The sequence below is a fragment of the Electrophorus electricus genome, chromosome 6, assembly GCF_041902795.1.
Source record: "Electrophorus electricus isolate QZ-2024a chromosome 6, ASM4190279v1, whole genome shotgun sequence".
NCBI lineage: Eukaryota > Metazoa > Chordata > Actinopteri > Gymnotiformes > Gymnotidae > Electrophorus > Electrophorus electricus.
The window spans coordinates 30,614,518-30,630,481 of record NC_137502.1 but is presented as its reverse complement, the minus strand read 5'-3'; the positions used below and the strand labels follow the sequence as shown (position 1 = coordinate 30,630,481).

At 45.0% G+C, this 15,964-nt stretch overlaps 2 protein-coding genes across 4 annotated transcripts; both read left to right on the top strand.

Moving 5' to 3' along the window:
- The first annotated feature begins 2,313 nt into the window (after positions 1-2,313).
- Positions 2,314-8,921, top strand: tmem196 (transmembrane protein 196). Of its 3 annotated transcripts, none has more exons than XM_081716798.1 (4): positions 2,314-2,612; positions 6,151-6,207; positions 8,303-8,560; positions 8,797-8,921. In XM_081716798.1, the coding sequence occupies exons 1-4, from the start codon at positions 2,583-2,585 to the stop codon at positions 8,863-8,865; spliced, it is 414 nt and encodes a 137-aa protein (XP_081572924.1). In that variant the 5' UTR covers positions 2,314-2,582; the 3' UTR covers positions 8,866-8,921. The 3 variants fall into 3 exon arrangements, with proteins under 3 accessions (XP_081572924.1, XP_026857212.2, XP_035381464.1); XM_027001411.3 differs by lacking the exon at positions 2,314-2,612 and adding an exon at positions 3,604-5,217; XM_035525571.2 differs by lacking the exon at positions 2,314-2,612 and adding an exon at positions 3,607-5,235.
- Positions 8,922-11,161: 2,240 nt separating this feature from the next.
- polr1f (RNA polymerase I subunit F) lies at positions 11,162-14,398 on the top strand. The gene is made up of 4 exons (XM_027001294.3): positions 11,162-11,495; positions 12,085-12,226; positions 12,656-12,864; positions 13,575-14,398. Exons 1-4 carry the CDS (start codon positions 11,200-11,202, stop codon positions 14,029-14,031), a joined length of 1,104 nt encoding a protein of 367 aa, XP_026857095.2. The 5' UTR covers positions 11,162-11,199; the 3' UTR covers positions 14,032-14,398.
- Positions 14,399-15,964: the final 1,566 nt, after the last annotated feature.

Sequence of the window (15,964 nt, the reverse complement as noted above, 5' to 3'; positions counted from 1 at the left end):
GCACGGTCCTGACATCCACTGTTACTGCACAGACCTTTGTGGCTTTGCTGTAGACTTCAAGCATGACATTGTGTCCTTAACTAACCTTGTGACCTCCATGTTTGTGTGTTTGTGTGCACACGTGCATATTTAATTTATGTTCTCGCAGCCTGCCTAGTTGGTGCTAAAAAATATTTGTAACATGGGACACATTTTCACCTGGGCTGCTTTAGGAGAATCGAAGTAATTGTTTCTGTTAGGTCTCGGCTGTCAGTGTAAGGAGGATCTATTTAGCTTATACAAAATAGTGCCCAGAGTAACACAGTAACACAGGACCTTACGCAGCCAACCCCAACAGAGTATTGATATCCCCCAGTTGGTAGTAAGTTAATCAATGTAAAAACATACCTCTCCAGTGCAACTATGCCTCTGCTTTCTAATTAGTACCAAGGTACTGTGTGCTGCTTGGGTCAAACCAATTGAAATCCACTCTTGGCATGTCCCATAACACTGCAGTGTTTGCCAATGTATTGATGTGACCCTCCTTAGCTACACTGGGGTCATGAGGCGTAAGTCAGACTGTCACCAGACAGAACCTGTTGGATAGCCTTCAGTGTGACTCTGAAACCACCCTGCAGATAACCGGTGTCATCTAGGTCGCTGTAGATAAATGGAGTTGCGGGGACATCGACGTATACGGCTGCCGACCCATCTGCCTGTGCAAAGCAGGAGGGACATTATTCTTTGTGGGTCTTTGTGCCTCACGCCGTGACAAATGTGTCAAGTCAAACTGCAGTGCAGCACGAGACAAAGGCTGGCAGCAGGTCTGACCTGCATGTGTGATCAGATTTATAGGAGTCGTGAGAGTGCAGGTTTTGCTGGAGCACAAATATCACAGCTCAGGTGCACTCAATCCTAACAAATACTGTGGCTTTCCACTGAGGAAACACTGACAAGCTGACTGATGAGGATGGATTAGTAAGAATGTGTCGTAGCCTGTGAACGTATTCACCACATCTACATTTTCTTACATCATATACCGTAATTCAGAGACCCCAAAATTCCTTCTTTTCCTGATTTCTTGTACCATCTAGGCCATAGTCTCTAAGCACACGTAAGATATGAGATTGAGCATTTTCTTGGCTCAGATGAACCAGGAGTTGGACTGCAGTGAACAACAGCAGTGTGACTTACATGCTGGTGCTTCATTAGAGTCCACTGTGCACTTTTCAGCTATTGCTGCATTCTCCAATTTTGTCAGCAGCAGATAAATGAGTGCCTGTGTGCCGGGCTGAACAAAGAGGGGTCCCCAGACCCACAACTCTGCTCTCTCCTCACCGATCCCGCCGCGGGTCTAGCTTTGCAGCTCCACCCTGAGTGGATAACGCACAGGCAGCAGGCGCGGTCCGCCGCGGTCCGCCACGATCCGCATGGTTCGGCCGAAACGCTCCATGATGATGGCAGGCGTGACCCGAGGCTGGGCCCAGAACAGTTGTTCACACCAGCCCAAGGCCGGCTCGAGAGGTGGCTTTATGGCTAGCAGTGTAAGAAGTCAAGGCCTCGATTAGTGACAGTGGTGTAGCATTAAAGGATGTAGCATTAAATGGCTTTCAGATGTTCCACCAAATGAATAAATAATTAATACATTTTCTACCAGATTGCATAAACTTTATTTGTATGAATGCTTACAAATGGTTTGAGAGGCTCTGTAGCCAAAACTCAAACATAGCATTAAAACAAGTTCTAAATAAACATAAACTATATGTGACTATATATAAAAGATTTATGAAAAAGAGATTTCATTCATGTGAGGGTCTTTTAACACTTAAACAATAGTATCACTGGAATGTGTTTAAAGCCAGGAGGAAGCTGCAGAGAGGAAATGTGACTCTCAGTCCCAGTCCAGAGTGGGTTTGTCATGTCATGATTATAGATGATGAGAAACATTATTGTTCAGGCACAGTATGAAAAATAACAAACATATCCTTTAATAGAAGGTAATATGGCACAGAGACTTGGCCTATAAGTGGAAGAACAGAACAGCAGGACAGAAACACCAGCCGTGATGAATAAACACACACACACACACACACACACACACACACACACATACACACACTCACACACACACACACACACACACACACACACATACAGTGCTCTCTGCAGGTCGGAGGAAATAATTTTTTGCCCTGTGAACAGAAAGTGATACTCTGTGAGTGTGTGTGTGTGTGTGTGTGTGTGTGTGTGTGTGTGTGTGTGTGTGTGTGTGAGTGTGTGTGTGTGTGTGTGTGTGTGTGTGTGTGTGTGTGTGTGGGAAGGGTAGCTTGGGACAAAAGAGTGAAGCAATGTTGTCCTCCTCCACCCGACACACCAGTGTGAACTGTATGAACAATCTGCGACACTACACCTTCCGGCTCCACCAGGGCTCCTTTCATTGTGCAACACTGAGTGGCAGTGAACTCTATAAATAACTGCTTGCCCCTTCTCCTCTCTCGCTATTTCCAGAGCTCCGCTCACCACTGGCCCTTCAAGCTGGCAATCAAATCCTCTCATTTTATTTTTAACACTTCGGAGAGGAGAGAAGAGAAGAAAGTTCAGAGATGGGAGAAGAAAGGAAACAAAGCCTGCAGGTTTGTGAAAACACATTAAGTGGCGAAAACGCCACTGATGACGCAGTAGAAATTTGGCCCTTTTCATGGGATCAATAATGAGATTTCAGCCAGGCAGAGTTCCCATGGATCTTAGTGGGAAATGGCTAGGTAAGTAGGGAGAGACTATGACACCACAGGATATCCAAGTGTTGAACTTGATTTCTGGGCCCTGGTTTAGTGGTGTCAGATGTCATAAGGTGTCAGTGCTCTGGAACTGGAAATGGTTTTGCTAAAGTATTATCTTCTATTTCTGCGGTAGTTGTAAATGTGAAAGCTCAGAGAATGACCTCTTGTGTACTGTTCACAGAAAACATTCATATTGGAAAAATAAAATCAGCAGCCATGGTGATCAATACAAGGACGACGATTCTGATTACTGGAAGTCAGTTACATGTCAGGAATCTGGAGTTCCTTCATCTGATTTCCATGTTTTTTTGTTTATTCATCCCCTGAATTATAATTAGGCTTAAAATTGTATATATTTTGTTGGTGAATTCAGCTAAAATATAGGGAACAGTGCTAACGTCAGGCTCCATGGCAGACAGTGATGTCTATTTTTGGCTAGTATTATTGTTTCTATGGTCAGCAATCAGACACTGTAACCTGTCATTTGAAAGGCAGCTGAATGAAGGCCTTTAAGACATGTGACATAGCCTAAGACTTTACCACAGACAAAGATACAAATCCAAGTTGAATCAACTCGTGGAATGCTAATTTGTGTATGGAAGAACTTGAACATTTTAGGGGTGAATAAGATAAGATAAGATCCATTATTGATACTGGGGGAAATTGCTGAACCCAGTGCTGTGGGTGTTAGCTGTGTTGTGTATATTTAGATGATATTACATAACAGATTAGTTGGTTTGCCTAGACGTGATGCCCCCTCCTATAAAAACTATAAACCTATTAAAACAGTTGCATCTTGCTAATGATGTTTCTTATCTTGCTAACTATCATCATCAAGACAGGAGCAGTGTGGTCCATTTCGGGCACTTCAGCTCGTAGCGCATACTCGTCAATTAATGAGAATCAGTGAAAAACAAGACATGAACCAGTCTTATTTTAAAAAGTCACTAGTTACACTGGATGAATAAATGTTAGTTGTGGTGTGTAAATCAGCTAGACTATTATATATGCCATATTCTTTCTTATCTGTTGTGCTAAAACCATCTTCCGTTTAAATGCTCATTCACAAAACAGGCAGCCTACCGCATTCTGCAGTTGATTTTATTAATGACCGACAACAGCACCTTGCAGAACAGAATGGCCGGATGGATTTACTATACAAACAAGTGTCCTACTGTAATCTTTCCTGACACAATTACTCCACCAATTACCCGAGATGTTCTTGCACTCGTTTGAGACCCACTGATGAGACCTGTTCCCGATCAATCCATTGGCTCCAGCAGCCATTATTGCGCGTCGAAGTTGACGGCGTTTGAGGATGTAAGGTCTTACATCTTATGCCACTGCGGACTGTAAAATTTTGGTACGGTCAGCTTTTGTGAGCTTCACTGCGCATTGCACAGTAACTCTGTGCAGCAAAACTGTCGGATAAAAGTGCATATGTGAAGCGCTGACCTTTCCTTATTTCCTTATTTATGGAGTGTGTGTGTGTGAGTGTGTGTGTGTGTGTGTGAGTGTGTGTGTGTGTGTGTGTGTGAGAGTGTATGTGTGTGTGTGTGTGTGAGAGTGTGTGTGTGTGTGTGTGTGTGTGTGTGTGTGTGTGTGTGTGTGTGAGAGAGTGTGTGTGTGTGTGTGTGTGTGTGTGTGTGTGTGTGTGTGTCCAATTGTCCCGTGAATTACAAAGAGGCTAAAGGAGCAACGTATTCTATCCCCAGTCATAACAAACGACACTTTTCTAATTCCTTCGATCTGCAGCTCTGGGCGCCCATTGTCCACGTCTGTTTATCTGTAGTGACAATTTCAAGAGTGTCCGGAAACGGTTGTTTTGCCCGGTAAAGTGTGCTTGGAGTTGCGTAAGGTGGTGGTAAAGGGGTGGCCTTTGCGAATCACCAAAAAACTACAGATAAGTCACGTGGGACGCCCGAAAAAGTCGTAAACAGCACCGAAGGGGAAAAACCGTGAAAACCGCACAAACTGTACGACCGCTTTTTCAACGCTCAGTACTGGCACGTGGGCTTCGATGCCCCGGAGGAGGGACTGAAGTCGTGCACGAGGCGGGACGATCCAGGGGAGTTTAAGCACCGTGGACAGCGCCGCCGCGCGCTCTTCGCTATGGTCATTATCCCTCATCGGCTATAAAGGAAAAGTGGTTGGAGAAAACTATTTCATTTACAACGACACAGTAATCACCCTACTTCTCTGGAACTACGCGAGCAGTTTCTCCTTAAGCATGGATTAAGGCGCGCCGCTCTTGCCAAGTCAAAGGCGGACAGTATTCTTCGCAGCTTGCAGGAACGATGTCTAAGCGAGCATGTGTACCAGCCGGAAGATCATCTGGAGTTTGCTGTTTCTCTCCGTTCTGGAGATAGGACTCGGCGTATCCAGCATCGCTCTCGGCGCCGTTGGCTTAAGCAGGTCGCAAGCGCAGCACGCGACTCAACAAGGCGACGCTTCCCCGGTATGGAGTGGGGTGTGTGTACGTGTCGCTTTCATTTTTTTAAAAAAATACTACTCCCATCATAGCGAAATCCAGCATCGAATGTTCTAGTTACAGCTCTAAGTTTAATAATTTTGATTAGTTTGTTACATGCACATATCTTTTTCCCTAAACAGCTCCACATACTTCCAATAGGTATGCTTATGTCGGTAAACTAATTTAAAACCTGCAAAGATTCCTTGAACTTGATACTGTAATATTGTTTGTATTAAGAATATGTCATTGATATGTTTCAGAATTGTAAAGCACAGGAATGTAGTTGGATCAGTGGGAATCTCTACTTTAGCTTTACCCTGTGGTATATCGAACAGGATGTCATATTCACGAGCCAGTGAGGTTAGGACTGCTTCCTCTTCTGTGCTGCAGAATGAGTGGCCTCATTATTTCACAGAGTCATCCTTGGTCAAACTGTGGCTAAATTCAAAGGTGTATACTGTTCAGCACCTCTCTGGGGCACTGACACCCACAGCACAAACTCGACGTGGAACCCGGGTTCTCTTAGTCTGCACAGACAATGGTGTAGCCTGATTGAAAACTCTGTTCTAGAAACTCTAGCATAAAACTCAGAGGTGCATTTGTCCGGCATTTCTCCAAAATAAAAGCCTTTTATTGGTTCATAGCCTAAAATATCACAAATGCTTTAAAGAGTGCAATTGTCAGGTTAGGTTGTAAATTGACGCCTGGACAGTCACATTCGATTGCAAGTGCAACACCTTTGTCAATCAACGTGTTAACACTGTAAAGTGTGTGAGTGTGCAATAGATAACCATCCAGCCATTGTTCAGCCATGTCCTTTAAACATAAATTGCCTTCAATTTGAGTGCCACAATTAGCCACAGTGGGACTGAGGGCACTTTTTCCAAGGTAATGCCTGCCTGTTGTCTCCTCTTCTAGTTCCTCATCTGTGGACTATGTGGGATGCTGTGCGCAAAAAAACGAACTGGCCTGATTGTGAGTACCCCCACCCCCACCACCGATCTGTCCCAGCTACTCCCACCACAGCCCACCACCGCTCACCACAAACCACCACAGCTCATCGCAGGCCACCACAGCCCACCACAGACCCCGACAGACCACCAGATACCAGATGCCCTTACTGGCTGTCAGATGTACTATAGCAAAAATTGGGACACAGACCTGACACAACCTAAGCTATAAGTTTTTGTTTTTTCATTTTTAGGGTCAACCTGATGGCAGGTTCCCATTTTGAATTTTGTCGACATGCTGTGCTGGTGCTAGTTGAGTGTGGTGTAATATCAGTGGTAAGGTCGCGTTCCCCAAACCCGAGGCCAGTGGACTGGCATATAGTCCCAGTCTGAGTGGGAAATAGGCCAGCCACTTCCCTCCATGCAACACCGCAACACCATGCGCAGGTGGCACTGTTCCCTCCACGCACTGTTCTGGAAGGACCAAGCCAAACACCTGAGCAGAACGATTCAGGGCAGCAACACCAAAACATCTGGTCCATAATACGCCAATAACCAACCCTAACACACCCCATTCTAACTGGCAGCGTTTGTCTAGGGTGCCACGCTAGAGTGCTTTACAGGGCGTTGGCGTTTCCCCGGTCCCTGAGCCACAGAGAGGGGGCCTGAGCTGCCTGCCCGTGTGCATAAACCTGCTACTGTAGGCTACTGCATGGGGGAGGAGATTCAATTAGGCACCTGGAGGAGCCACAGGAGAGATTGCTAATGACAAATCGATAGCACCGTGAAACCCAGTCTGGAAGGACTTCACATCTCCATCTCTGCTGACTGCTTGACTTTTTCCCTCTTCATCTCTTTTTCTACGTCCTCCCTTCACTCTGTCATGGTCACTCGTCCTGTGTCTTCAAACATCCATGCATCTTGACTTTACTATTTCATCATCATTTTCTATTTGGGCCATCTTATAGATCCATTTCCCCAGTTCTCGCTCTCCCTCTCTCTCTCTCTTTCCCGCTTTCTCGCTGATTGAATTTATTTTATCCGCTGTTTCCACACAATGGAAAACAACTCAATTGACACCACCTTCTCGCTCCATAATGGCCCTTTGTGAAGGCATTTAGGGCCCTCTACCATGCTAGCGTACACTGTAAATCACTCCCACACTGATCACTGCCTCATTAGACCCTGCTTGTTCCTCAGAAGCAGGGCAGCATATACGATCAGCATCCAGAGAGCTTAACTTCAGCCAGTTGTGTAGCTCACACCCATAGTGGCATCAAAGTGGGTGGAGCACATCTTGGTGAGGTGAGATGATAATGGCATGAGTTCATATCCAAGCTTGCCGTATGGTCATTAGAAAGCATCATGCAAGCATCTCCTCTCAGGAGAGCTTCCCATAACCCATCAGACCTTGTTCTTCTCTGTCTGGAACCAGGCTGGGGCAGTTCTCCAACGTGGAGACATGACTCCTAAACACATGTGTGCAGAGTGTTTACAGCAGTAGTGACACAGCAGTAAGAGTCAGCGTGTCGTTGCAATCTAGGGCAAAGTGCTAATGGGAGTCATGACCATGGCCAGACAACTCAAGGGGTGAGAGGACTCTCTCGGTGTAATTTGAAGTTGCAGGAAAAGTGATGAGATTGCGCTTTGTTGACATTAGATAACTGCTCTCCCAGCATGCCTTGTGAACAATTAAAAACAAATGGCCAAGCACAATTTGTAATGGCTCTCACATCTGCCCACTTTTCTCTCTGCGTCTCATTCATTCGGCTCTTTTAACTTTGCTGAGCACACTTTAACGGTAATGTTCTCTATACGCAATTTTATAACTTCAGGCTTCTGGAAGGCTGAAAGATCCTCTGGAGTGTGGTGGCTGGAGACAGGCCAGTGTCTACAGTGTCCATAGCTTGTACTTAGTGTAACACTAAATTGATTTTTATGCTTTGTGCCAGTAAGCCTATAACTGCACTAAAAAAGCTTTTTAATCAGGAATCACTACTGGTAGTGCAGTTTAGTCCAGAGTAGGCTTAAAGGAAATGACTTATGACTTTACTAAATGGTGATGTAAGACGTTTTTTTTCATTACATCATCATCTCTTTCTCTTCTCCCCCCCCCCAAGATGATCCTGTTCTCAGCCTGCTGCATCTGCGGCCTGATCGGCGGCATCCTGAACGTGCAGTTTGTGCGGGCGCTGGCGAGGCGGCCTGGCGATGCCACCCACTCCCTGCACCTGGCCGCCATTTCGCTGGCGTGCCTGGGCATCAGCGGCTGTACGCTGTCCGCCTGGCTGACGTGCCGGCTGGCGGGCACCGAGCAGCAGCGCATGTTCCTGGAGCGCGAGCACTCGCTGCACCACTCGCACGAGATGGCTGAGAAGGTAAAGAGGGATCAGGGGAGAGGGGTGAGGGTTGGGGGGGGGGGGTAGTGATACTACACAAGTCTCACACTCTCACATTCCTCACATCCTCACATTCACACTCTCACATGTATAATATTCGTGGGTAAATATAGATAGTATGGCTGTCTCGCTGTAACGCACACCATCGCTTAGTGTGCTTTAGACAATCAATCTCTCGCCCTGCTATCTCTCTTACTCCTGCTCTTTCAAAACAGGAAACGCTGGATAACTCTAGCAACGGCATGCCTCAAATCACTTTCAATGGGCGGAGTGCCTCACCATGACAGGCGTGAGCTTAGCGGGACTGGCCCTCAGTGGCACACAGGACCGGGGACGACCGGAGGGGTCAGCCAACAGTCGGATGTTTTTCAGCTCTCCTGGCAGACTACAGGCCCTGGGTCAGGTAACACCACTGTGACAAAAAAGAGATCATCTCTGTAGACTGGCCACCAATCAGAGTTCAGTTACCCACCAACCGTGTCAGGGACCGGTCGTTAGCGAATGCAATGCACCGATGGCTTGCGCAGGGCGCCGTACGAGGGAGTGCAGGATTAGCATGTTCCTCAGATTCCTGTCTCTCATACCTGCTCTTTTATCCCATGATGCATCTCTCCAGTACTCTTGATGAAATGTTACGAGAATGTAGATTCTGAAATTGTAATGTTGAAATTGTAATATCGAATGCTCTGTCCTTGAATATACAAAATGCACAATTTAAAATGCTTGGTAAAGGAAACAATCATTTACTGATTTACAGTATTTTTATATAGAAGCTTCGTATGAAAATTAAATAATAAAAAAAAGGACTGAAATTAACTTTTATGGAGTTGTCATTGTTGATTACAACAATATAAACACACACAAACACAGTAACATTCATATATATGACTATGGATTGCTTACCAGAGTTTGACAGCAGGCCAGTACAGTTAGTACTGGGTGCCTGGTGGGTGGTTGGGTGGGTGGGTGAGGCAGCAAATATACCCTGGCTGTCAGTGTTGACTAAAGTCTACTGTCATTACTTGTCACTGTGGTACCTGCCAGCATACAGGACAGTTAGTACAATAATGAGCTCACTCTGGCCATTACACACATACCAGCCTAACTGACCTTCAGTGATACCTCTGAGGATACAGGAAGTCTGGCACTAATGGCTAAGAGGGTTAATGTATCCATGTACTTAGATTGTACCCTGAGACATTTAGTAGAGATTCCTACCCAGAGAGCCTTAGGAAAACAGACAAACAGCAGAAGGCTATATACATTCCAAAGAAAATCAAAAATACAAGACTATATTTCTAGTTTGATTTCTTTGGGCAAAATAGATTTAAAGTACTATAAAAGCAATAATAGCCTGATTTATGTTTAACATAGAAGAATTTCCTTGTGAGCAAAGTGATTAGGAAGCGGTTGTCCGATTAAGTGCGTTTGCATTGGCAAAAGTGCTTATACATAAGAAACATTAGACTGCTATGAAAGATTTATAAATCAGGTCCTCATTTCCCCAAATCACTGTAGTGTTAGGATCATCTTAACGAAGAGAGAGAGTGTTCAGACTGATACTCACGCTACCATTTAATGATGATCTCTGTGGTTCAGTGCTTTTTGAAACCCCACCCTGGCCTGGTCAGGAAGCAGCCTAAAGAGGTGAGTCACAGCCGTGTCAAGAAAAGGAGGTCAGGGATATTGAAGCTCAAACAAGAGAGGGAAACTACTCAGTCACATCAGTTTTGTCTGCCATGTTTACATGTGTGATGAGCAGTGGAAAGGTTACATTGATTGTTTATTTCAAATGTAGTTTAATGTGTTTGGTGACTGAATATTGCTTTTTCTTCTGCATGTAGGCCAAATGGCTACCAATTAACATCATTCAAACAGCATCCCGAATTTCTGACAGCTTTGTCTCAAATGGCAACGTTTGGCTTTGTAATATCATTGACTAAATTAGAAGTATAGTACCGTATTTTATATTTCATTAGATATTTAAAATAAAATCAAAACTGGACCACTTCTAACTTTCTGCTTTTAAATTTTTTGGATGTGTCTGTGCTGTGATCGTGCTATCATAAAGTGTCCCATCTTGGCCTTCAGTATGCAAGTGTGAATTTGTTGGTATTTATCAGTTTTGTAGATTAAGTTAGTCAGCTAAAGCAGTTTGTTCTAAAATTATTTCTAAAGTGTCATAAATATAAATATAAAGCATCATAAATATAAAGTGTTAACAGCTCACAGAGCCTGTGTTCTGGGGAAAGTAAATAAACCGATGACCATTACAGACCAGGCACATGCTGTAGTGAAGTGGGAGCAGTAAGAAAAAGGAAAACCAGCCAGTAATCTAGAAATGGCCGAGCCTTAGGTGAGACCCTGGGCGGCTGCAGCATATTCACCTTGACATCTGATCTAAGTAAAATTCAGTAACATAACGAATTTGTGAAGACAGAAATAGCCAAGCCATTAGATTTGTTTTCTGGTTATTTGGGGAGGGGTTACTAGTCTTCTCTGCGTGAACATACTCCTCTCCTCTGGGTGGCGGTAAAACCTCCTAAGCCTTAAAAAATAAATAAATAACGCTTTCTTTTACACTCGAGGAAATAAACCACGTTCCCTTACTAGGCAAGATGGCAAATCTGAAGCAGTTGGACGATGGGGTGCAGGTTACAGAGGCAACTTCTGCGTCAGCTGTCCTACCTTCAGGAGCGGGCGAAGCCACATGTAAAGACGCCACAGACACTGCCGCGGCGCCCTGTCTGATACCAGGCTTCGCACAGGCTTGTACACTTATCGCAGCCCCGTACTCATGTCTGGTTATGGAGACGCACCGTAGGCACGTTGCCTTGCCACCAATGTACCTAAACAAGAAAAAGACAGGGATTCAGGAGGAGCTAAATGCTGAACTTTTGAAGTATTCTATGAGGTATTTAGTAGGTTTTTGGGGGGAGGGATCAGTGCGTGCAAGACTGCTTGTTGTGAGTTTTGTCAAACCCAAGATATAGCAGATTAACATCGGACTGGCCCCGATAGTTAGCTAATTAGCTACATGTCTTTATTGCAGCTCGAACTAACACTGCCCAGTGTGCTAAATGCAATCATTGGGTAAAGTATTTCATTAAATAACTTGAGTATTTACATCAAAACCGCACATTGCTTGGGGTCCAGGGCTGTCTCCGCCGTGACGACCAGTGTCTTAGCCAGCATAACCGAGTACTGAGGTTTGGCTGATGGTGTCAGTACTGTACAACCTTAGTTAGCTAAGCTAGCGCTAGCTAACTAGTTACCTGCTCGCCAGATTATCTAGCTGGTTAATATTTTTGGCCAAGGTTAGTTAATTAGGCAAGGAGCAGTGTAGTTTCGTGAAATGAGACGATGGTATTTACTTTAAATACTTCACAATTATTATGCTAGCGAGCTACGCGTAATAACGCTAACATTAGCAACTACTGACACTATGATGTTGAAACTTGATTATAAAAGAGTTTGTTTGAATAGCCTGTGTCTCTTCTAAGTTTAAAAGGTGTCCCACTGGCGTACGACGGCATAAAGGTTTTGGGACGACACGGAGACATATTCGACGACCAGGGCTACATTCACCTAAACATTGAGGCTTCGTTTGTGGTCTTCAAACCCAGGAATGGAGAGAAACTATTGGTAACTGCATACCTGGAAACCCACTGCTTTCTCACAGCGTTAGGGTAGCTGGTTTCTTCATTGTTTAATGTACAATATAGCCACTGTTCTCATTTTATCAGACGATTAACGATAAATGGTTTGTTGGATTAATAGATTTACCACTGTTCCTACACAGTTGTACTTTTGGCACAATCAGAATAAATTGGTTAGATTTATTAAACTATTAAATTGGATTTATTATTCAAAAGTTTCTTATGCCAAAGAAAGCTGTAGATGGTGCATACAATCTAACAGCTTTGTGTTTAATGCTTCTACATGTAGCTAAAAAGGGGAAATCAGCTACCTTTAACCCTGTTATCCCTTCTGCACCCCTCTCACTCTGCATTTACACCTTGAGACTTATTTGATGAGCAGAGACGATGCATGTTTATCATGTGTGTCATTTAGGGCGTGATCAACAAAATCAGCGTGGGCCACGTGGGCTGCCTGGTGCACGGCTGCTTCAACGCCTGCGTGCTGAAGCCGGCGCAGCTGAGTACCGAGCAGTGGAGGGCCTCGGGGCTGAGGGTGGGTGGCAGCCTGACCTTCGAAGTCTTCCAGTTGGACGCGGATGTGGCCGGTGTCCTCCTGATCAGGGGACGACTGGAGAGATCCAGGTATGATGGGTCCACTTTGTCAGCATGTCAAGTTAAACGAGGGCAGAGAACCAACAAAGACAGGTCTGTTTATGTTCAGAATAAAAATTGATTAGCTTCCTCTTAGGTTTTTGCATTTATAGCATTTAGCAGATGCTCTTATCAAGAGTGACTTACTTTGTCATTTACTCATAGAATACATCCTAGTCCTAGCCAGTACAGTAGGTTAGAGTCCAAGATACCAATAAACTAGAATGCTGTTGAAATCAATCAATGCTGCCTAGAAGCGCAAAATACATAAGCTCTATCTCACAACAATCAGTGCAATAAACAATACCCTACAATAAGTACTAGTTTGTTAATCAACATAGAAGCAGGGTCAGTGGTCATTTAAATATTCCACAAATAGATGGGTCTTTAGTCTGCATTTGAAGACTGCAAGGGACTCTGCTGTCCGGACAGCGAGCAGAAGTTCATTTAACTATATAGGAGCCAGGACAGAGCGCGGTCTCGATGCTTGTCTTCCTTAAGACTTGGAGCATAGTATTTTAAGCCAAGCGTCATTTGCGCAATACAAATTGTCTGATTTAAGTGATTTCTAACATGTAGGCATCTTTGAGCGCAGTTGCAGGTATTGTCATGTTTATGCTGTCAGTTAACAGTCAATCTTGAGTCCTGTGAACTGGATCCCTGCTGGATTTAAGTGCTCTGCCATGTGGGTGTTTTCCCAGGGTGGAGGAGCTAGTTGCTGCCTTCAGCACTGCCAGATCTCTGGAGGAAGCCACGGAGCCGGACTCGTCCGCCGTCCATGGAAGCACAGAGGACGTCGCCGTTCCGAAGCCTAAAAAGAAAAAGAAGAAAAAAGACAAATGGACGAGTGTGGAGGACGAGAGCAGAGAGCGTGCAGGCAGCGAGGTGACCCTCGACGTCAACGGGAACACAGCGGAGGAAGTCGATGGTAACGGAACGGAGATGCACTCCAGTCCTGACAGCCAGCTTAAGGAGGAGAAGAAGAAGAAGAAGAAGAAAAAGAAGGATAAATGGCAGGAGTCTTCCGAGGAGCTGCCGCCACCTGCTGACCTCCCAGGGAGTGACTCAAGTGGCTATGTCAGCGATAAGAGCAGCCGGAAGAGGAAGGTGCAGGATGACTCCAACGAGCCTGTGGCCAAGAAGAAGAAAAATAAGTGATATTTTCCCTGCTTCCATGTTACTGTGTTTGAGGAATTCCCAGGTTTTATTTGAAAGTGCCTTAATAAACCAAGATGTGTTGGATTACACGGATACGAGGACGGAATCGAGGATATGTAACGGGACGTGATTTTGTCGTTTCACCAATAGGGGGCAGTATGTTTTCAAATGTCCATTTAGCATGAGAAGACTTGGAGATTTTTCACAATAATGAGTAAAGTGCCCTGCTTAAGAACTGATGTGAAGTTACCATAATGTGTTTATTTCTGCACCTGTTATTGCAAAGTTAACTTTGAATAAGGTGTTTACTGAATAATTTTAATAAACAACATGGGGTAAAAAAAAAAATTGATCTGACACTCCTCCCACCTTGTAGTCAAATTCATCTTGATCCTGAAAACAAGTAGGGTTGTCCAATGCTGTGTCCCTGTGGGGCTCCTGTCTGTGAGGGCTTTCCCCTGCCAGATCAGCGATGCCAAATCCAGCACACTTGCTCTCTCATGTTGAAGTTATAAAGTTTAGAATTTTATGTGAACAGGAAACGCGGGACAATTCCAAACCCCAGGGAAAGGGGTTCCTGAGACTGGAACTTGGGGTAGTTTTTTGGGGAGGGGGAAAGGGAAAAACTTATTGGCAGGTGTTCATTCCTTCTCCCTGCTGCGGCTTTGGAGGAAATCTCTCTACTTCGCCTCACCAGCCAGAGGGTCTGCTTTCGAGGAGCCTCGTGACAAAGATCACGCAGGGATTCATGTTTGTATGATTTCTGTGTAATACTCATGTTGCCTTCAGTTTGGGGACTGGTATGGTTCTGTAGCAGTGAGACACTATAAGAAGTTGCTGCACAGAATGGTCCCAAATGGACCGTGTCCCCTGTTCTTCAACAGGTAAGTCATCTGAGGACTCGGGTGTGTGGTTAGAGGTGGTACTTTTTGTACAGACTTTGTTGTTCTAGTGTGCTCTGATAGGCCTGTGTCAATGCTTTAAATCTGAGGTCCATGTTCCTCTTGTCTGAGCAGTCAGGCATGTTGGGCTCCTCTCCCATCAAATGCTCCACGTTTTTGCTGAGTCACAGTTTTGAACTATTTTTATAGTGTGTGTGTGTGTGTGTGTGTGTGTGTGTGTGTAAAACTGGCCTTAACTCTGTTCCAAGTCACTGGGGATTATGCACAGACTGATGCATTGTGTTTTTCTTTTGCCGCTTTTGTTTTAGTGAGGTGTTTCATAAGTTCATGGTAGTCTGGCTCCCTGAATGCACCAGAGCCAGAATGCTCCTTGGGAGGCATTCACTCCCCACGCCCAGCCTCAGTCGCTTTGCAGGAAGGTGGCCAGGCGCGCTCGTATTTTGAAGTGTCGCTGCTTTCTTTTTTCCACTGCCTGGGACCTGTGGCAAGTGAGCGTGGGGGTCGTAAGGCTGAGCGCTTGGTGGCTTTTTAGGGCCCCCAGCTCTAAGTGGCCCGTGCTCTCTTGTTACCATTTATAAAGATTTTTCTTTGAGCTGATTTAGCTAGGAGGGGTTTGGCGTACGTCTTAATATTACGAGTCTGTGCCGTAACACCCACTCAACAGACCCTCTCTGACTTTTTTGGGGGATACGCTGACCTTCAGCAAGTCATCGTGTCCCTGTACCAGACACACCACAGATGGTTCATCACACTTTGAGTAAAACTGGATGTACTACATGTGTATGAGATTTGTAAGATCTCTAACAATATTTTGTCATTGATGATCGCCATGGTGGAAAATATGTTATGATAGACGAAAAGGAATTTATATTCACCTTCATACCATTCCCTGACGACGTAATCCAAGACTAGGACGGCTTTGTGGGTTCGGCCCTGGAAACTCGCTGCTTGCGTTTCGTTGCTTGTCTTTAATTTTGCCTTGATGCATAAAAGGACAAACTGACGGGAGCTTGGTACGTAGTGGAGCTCCA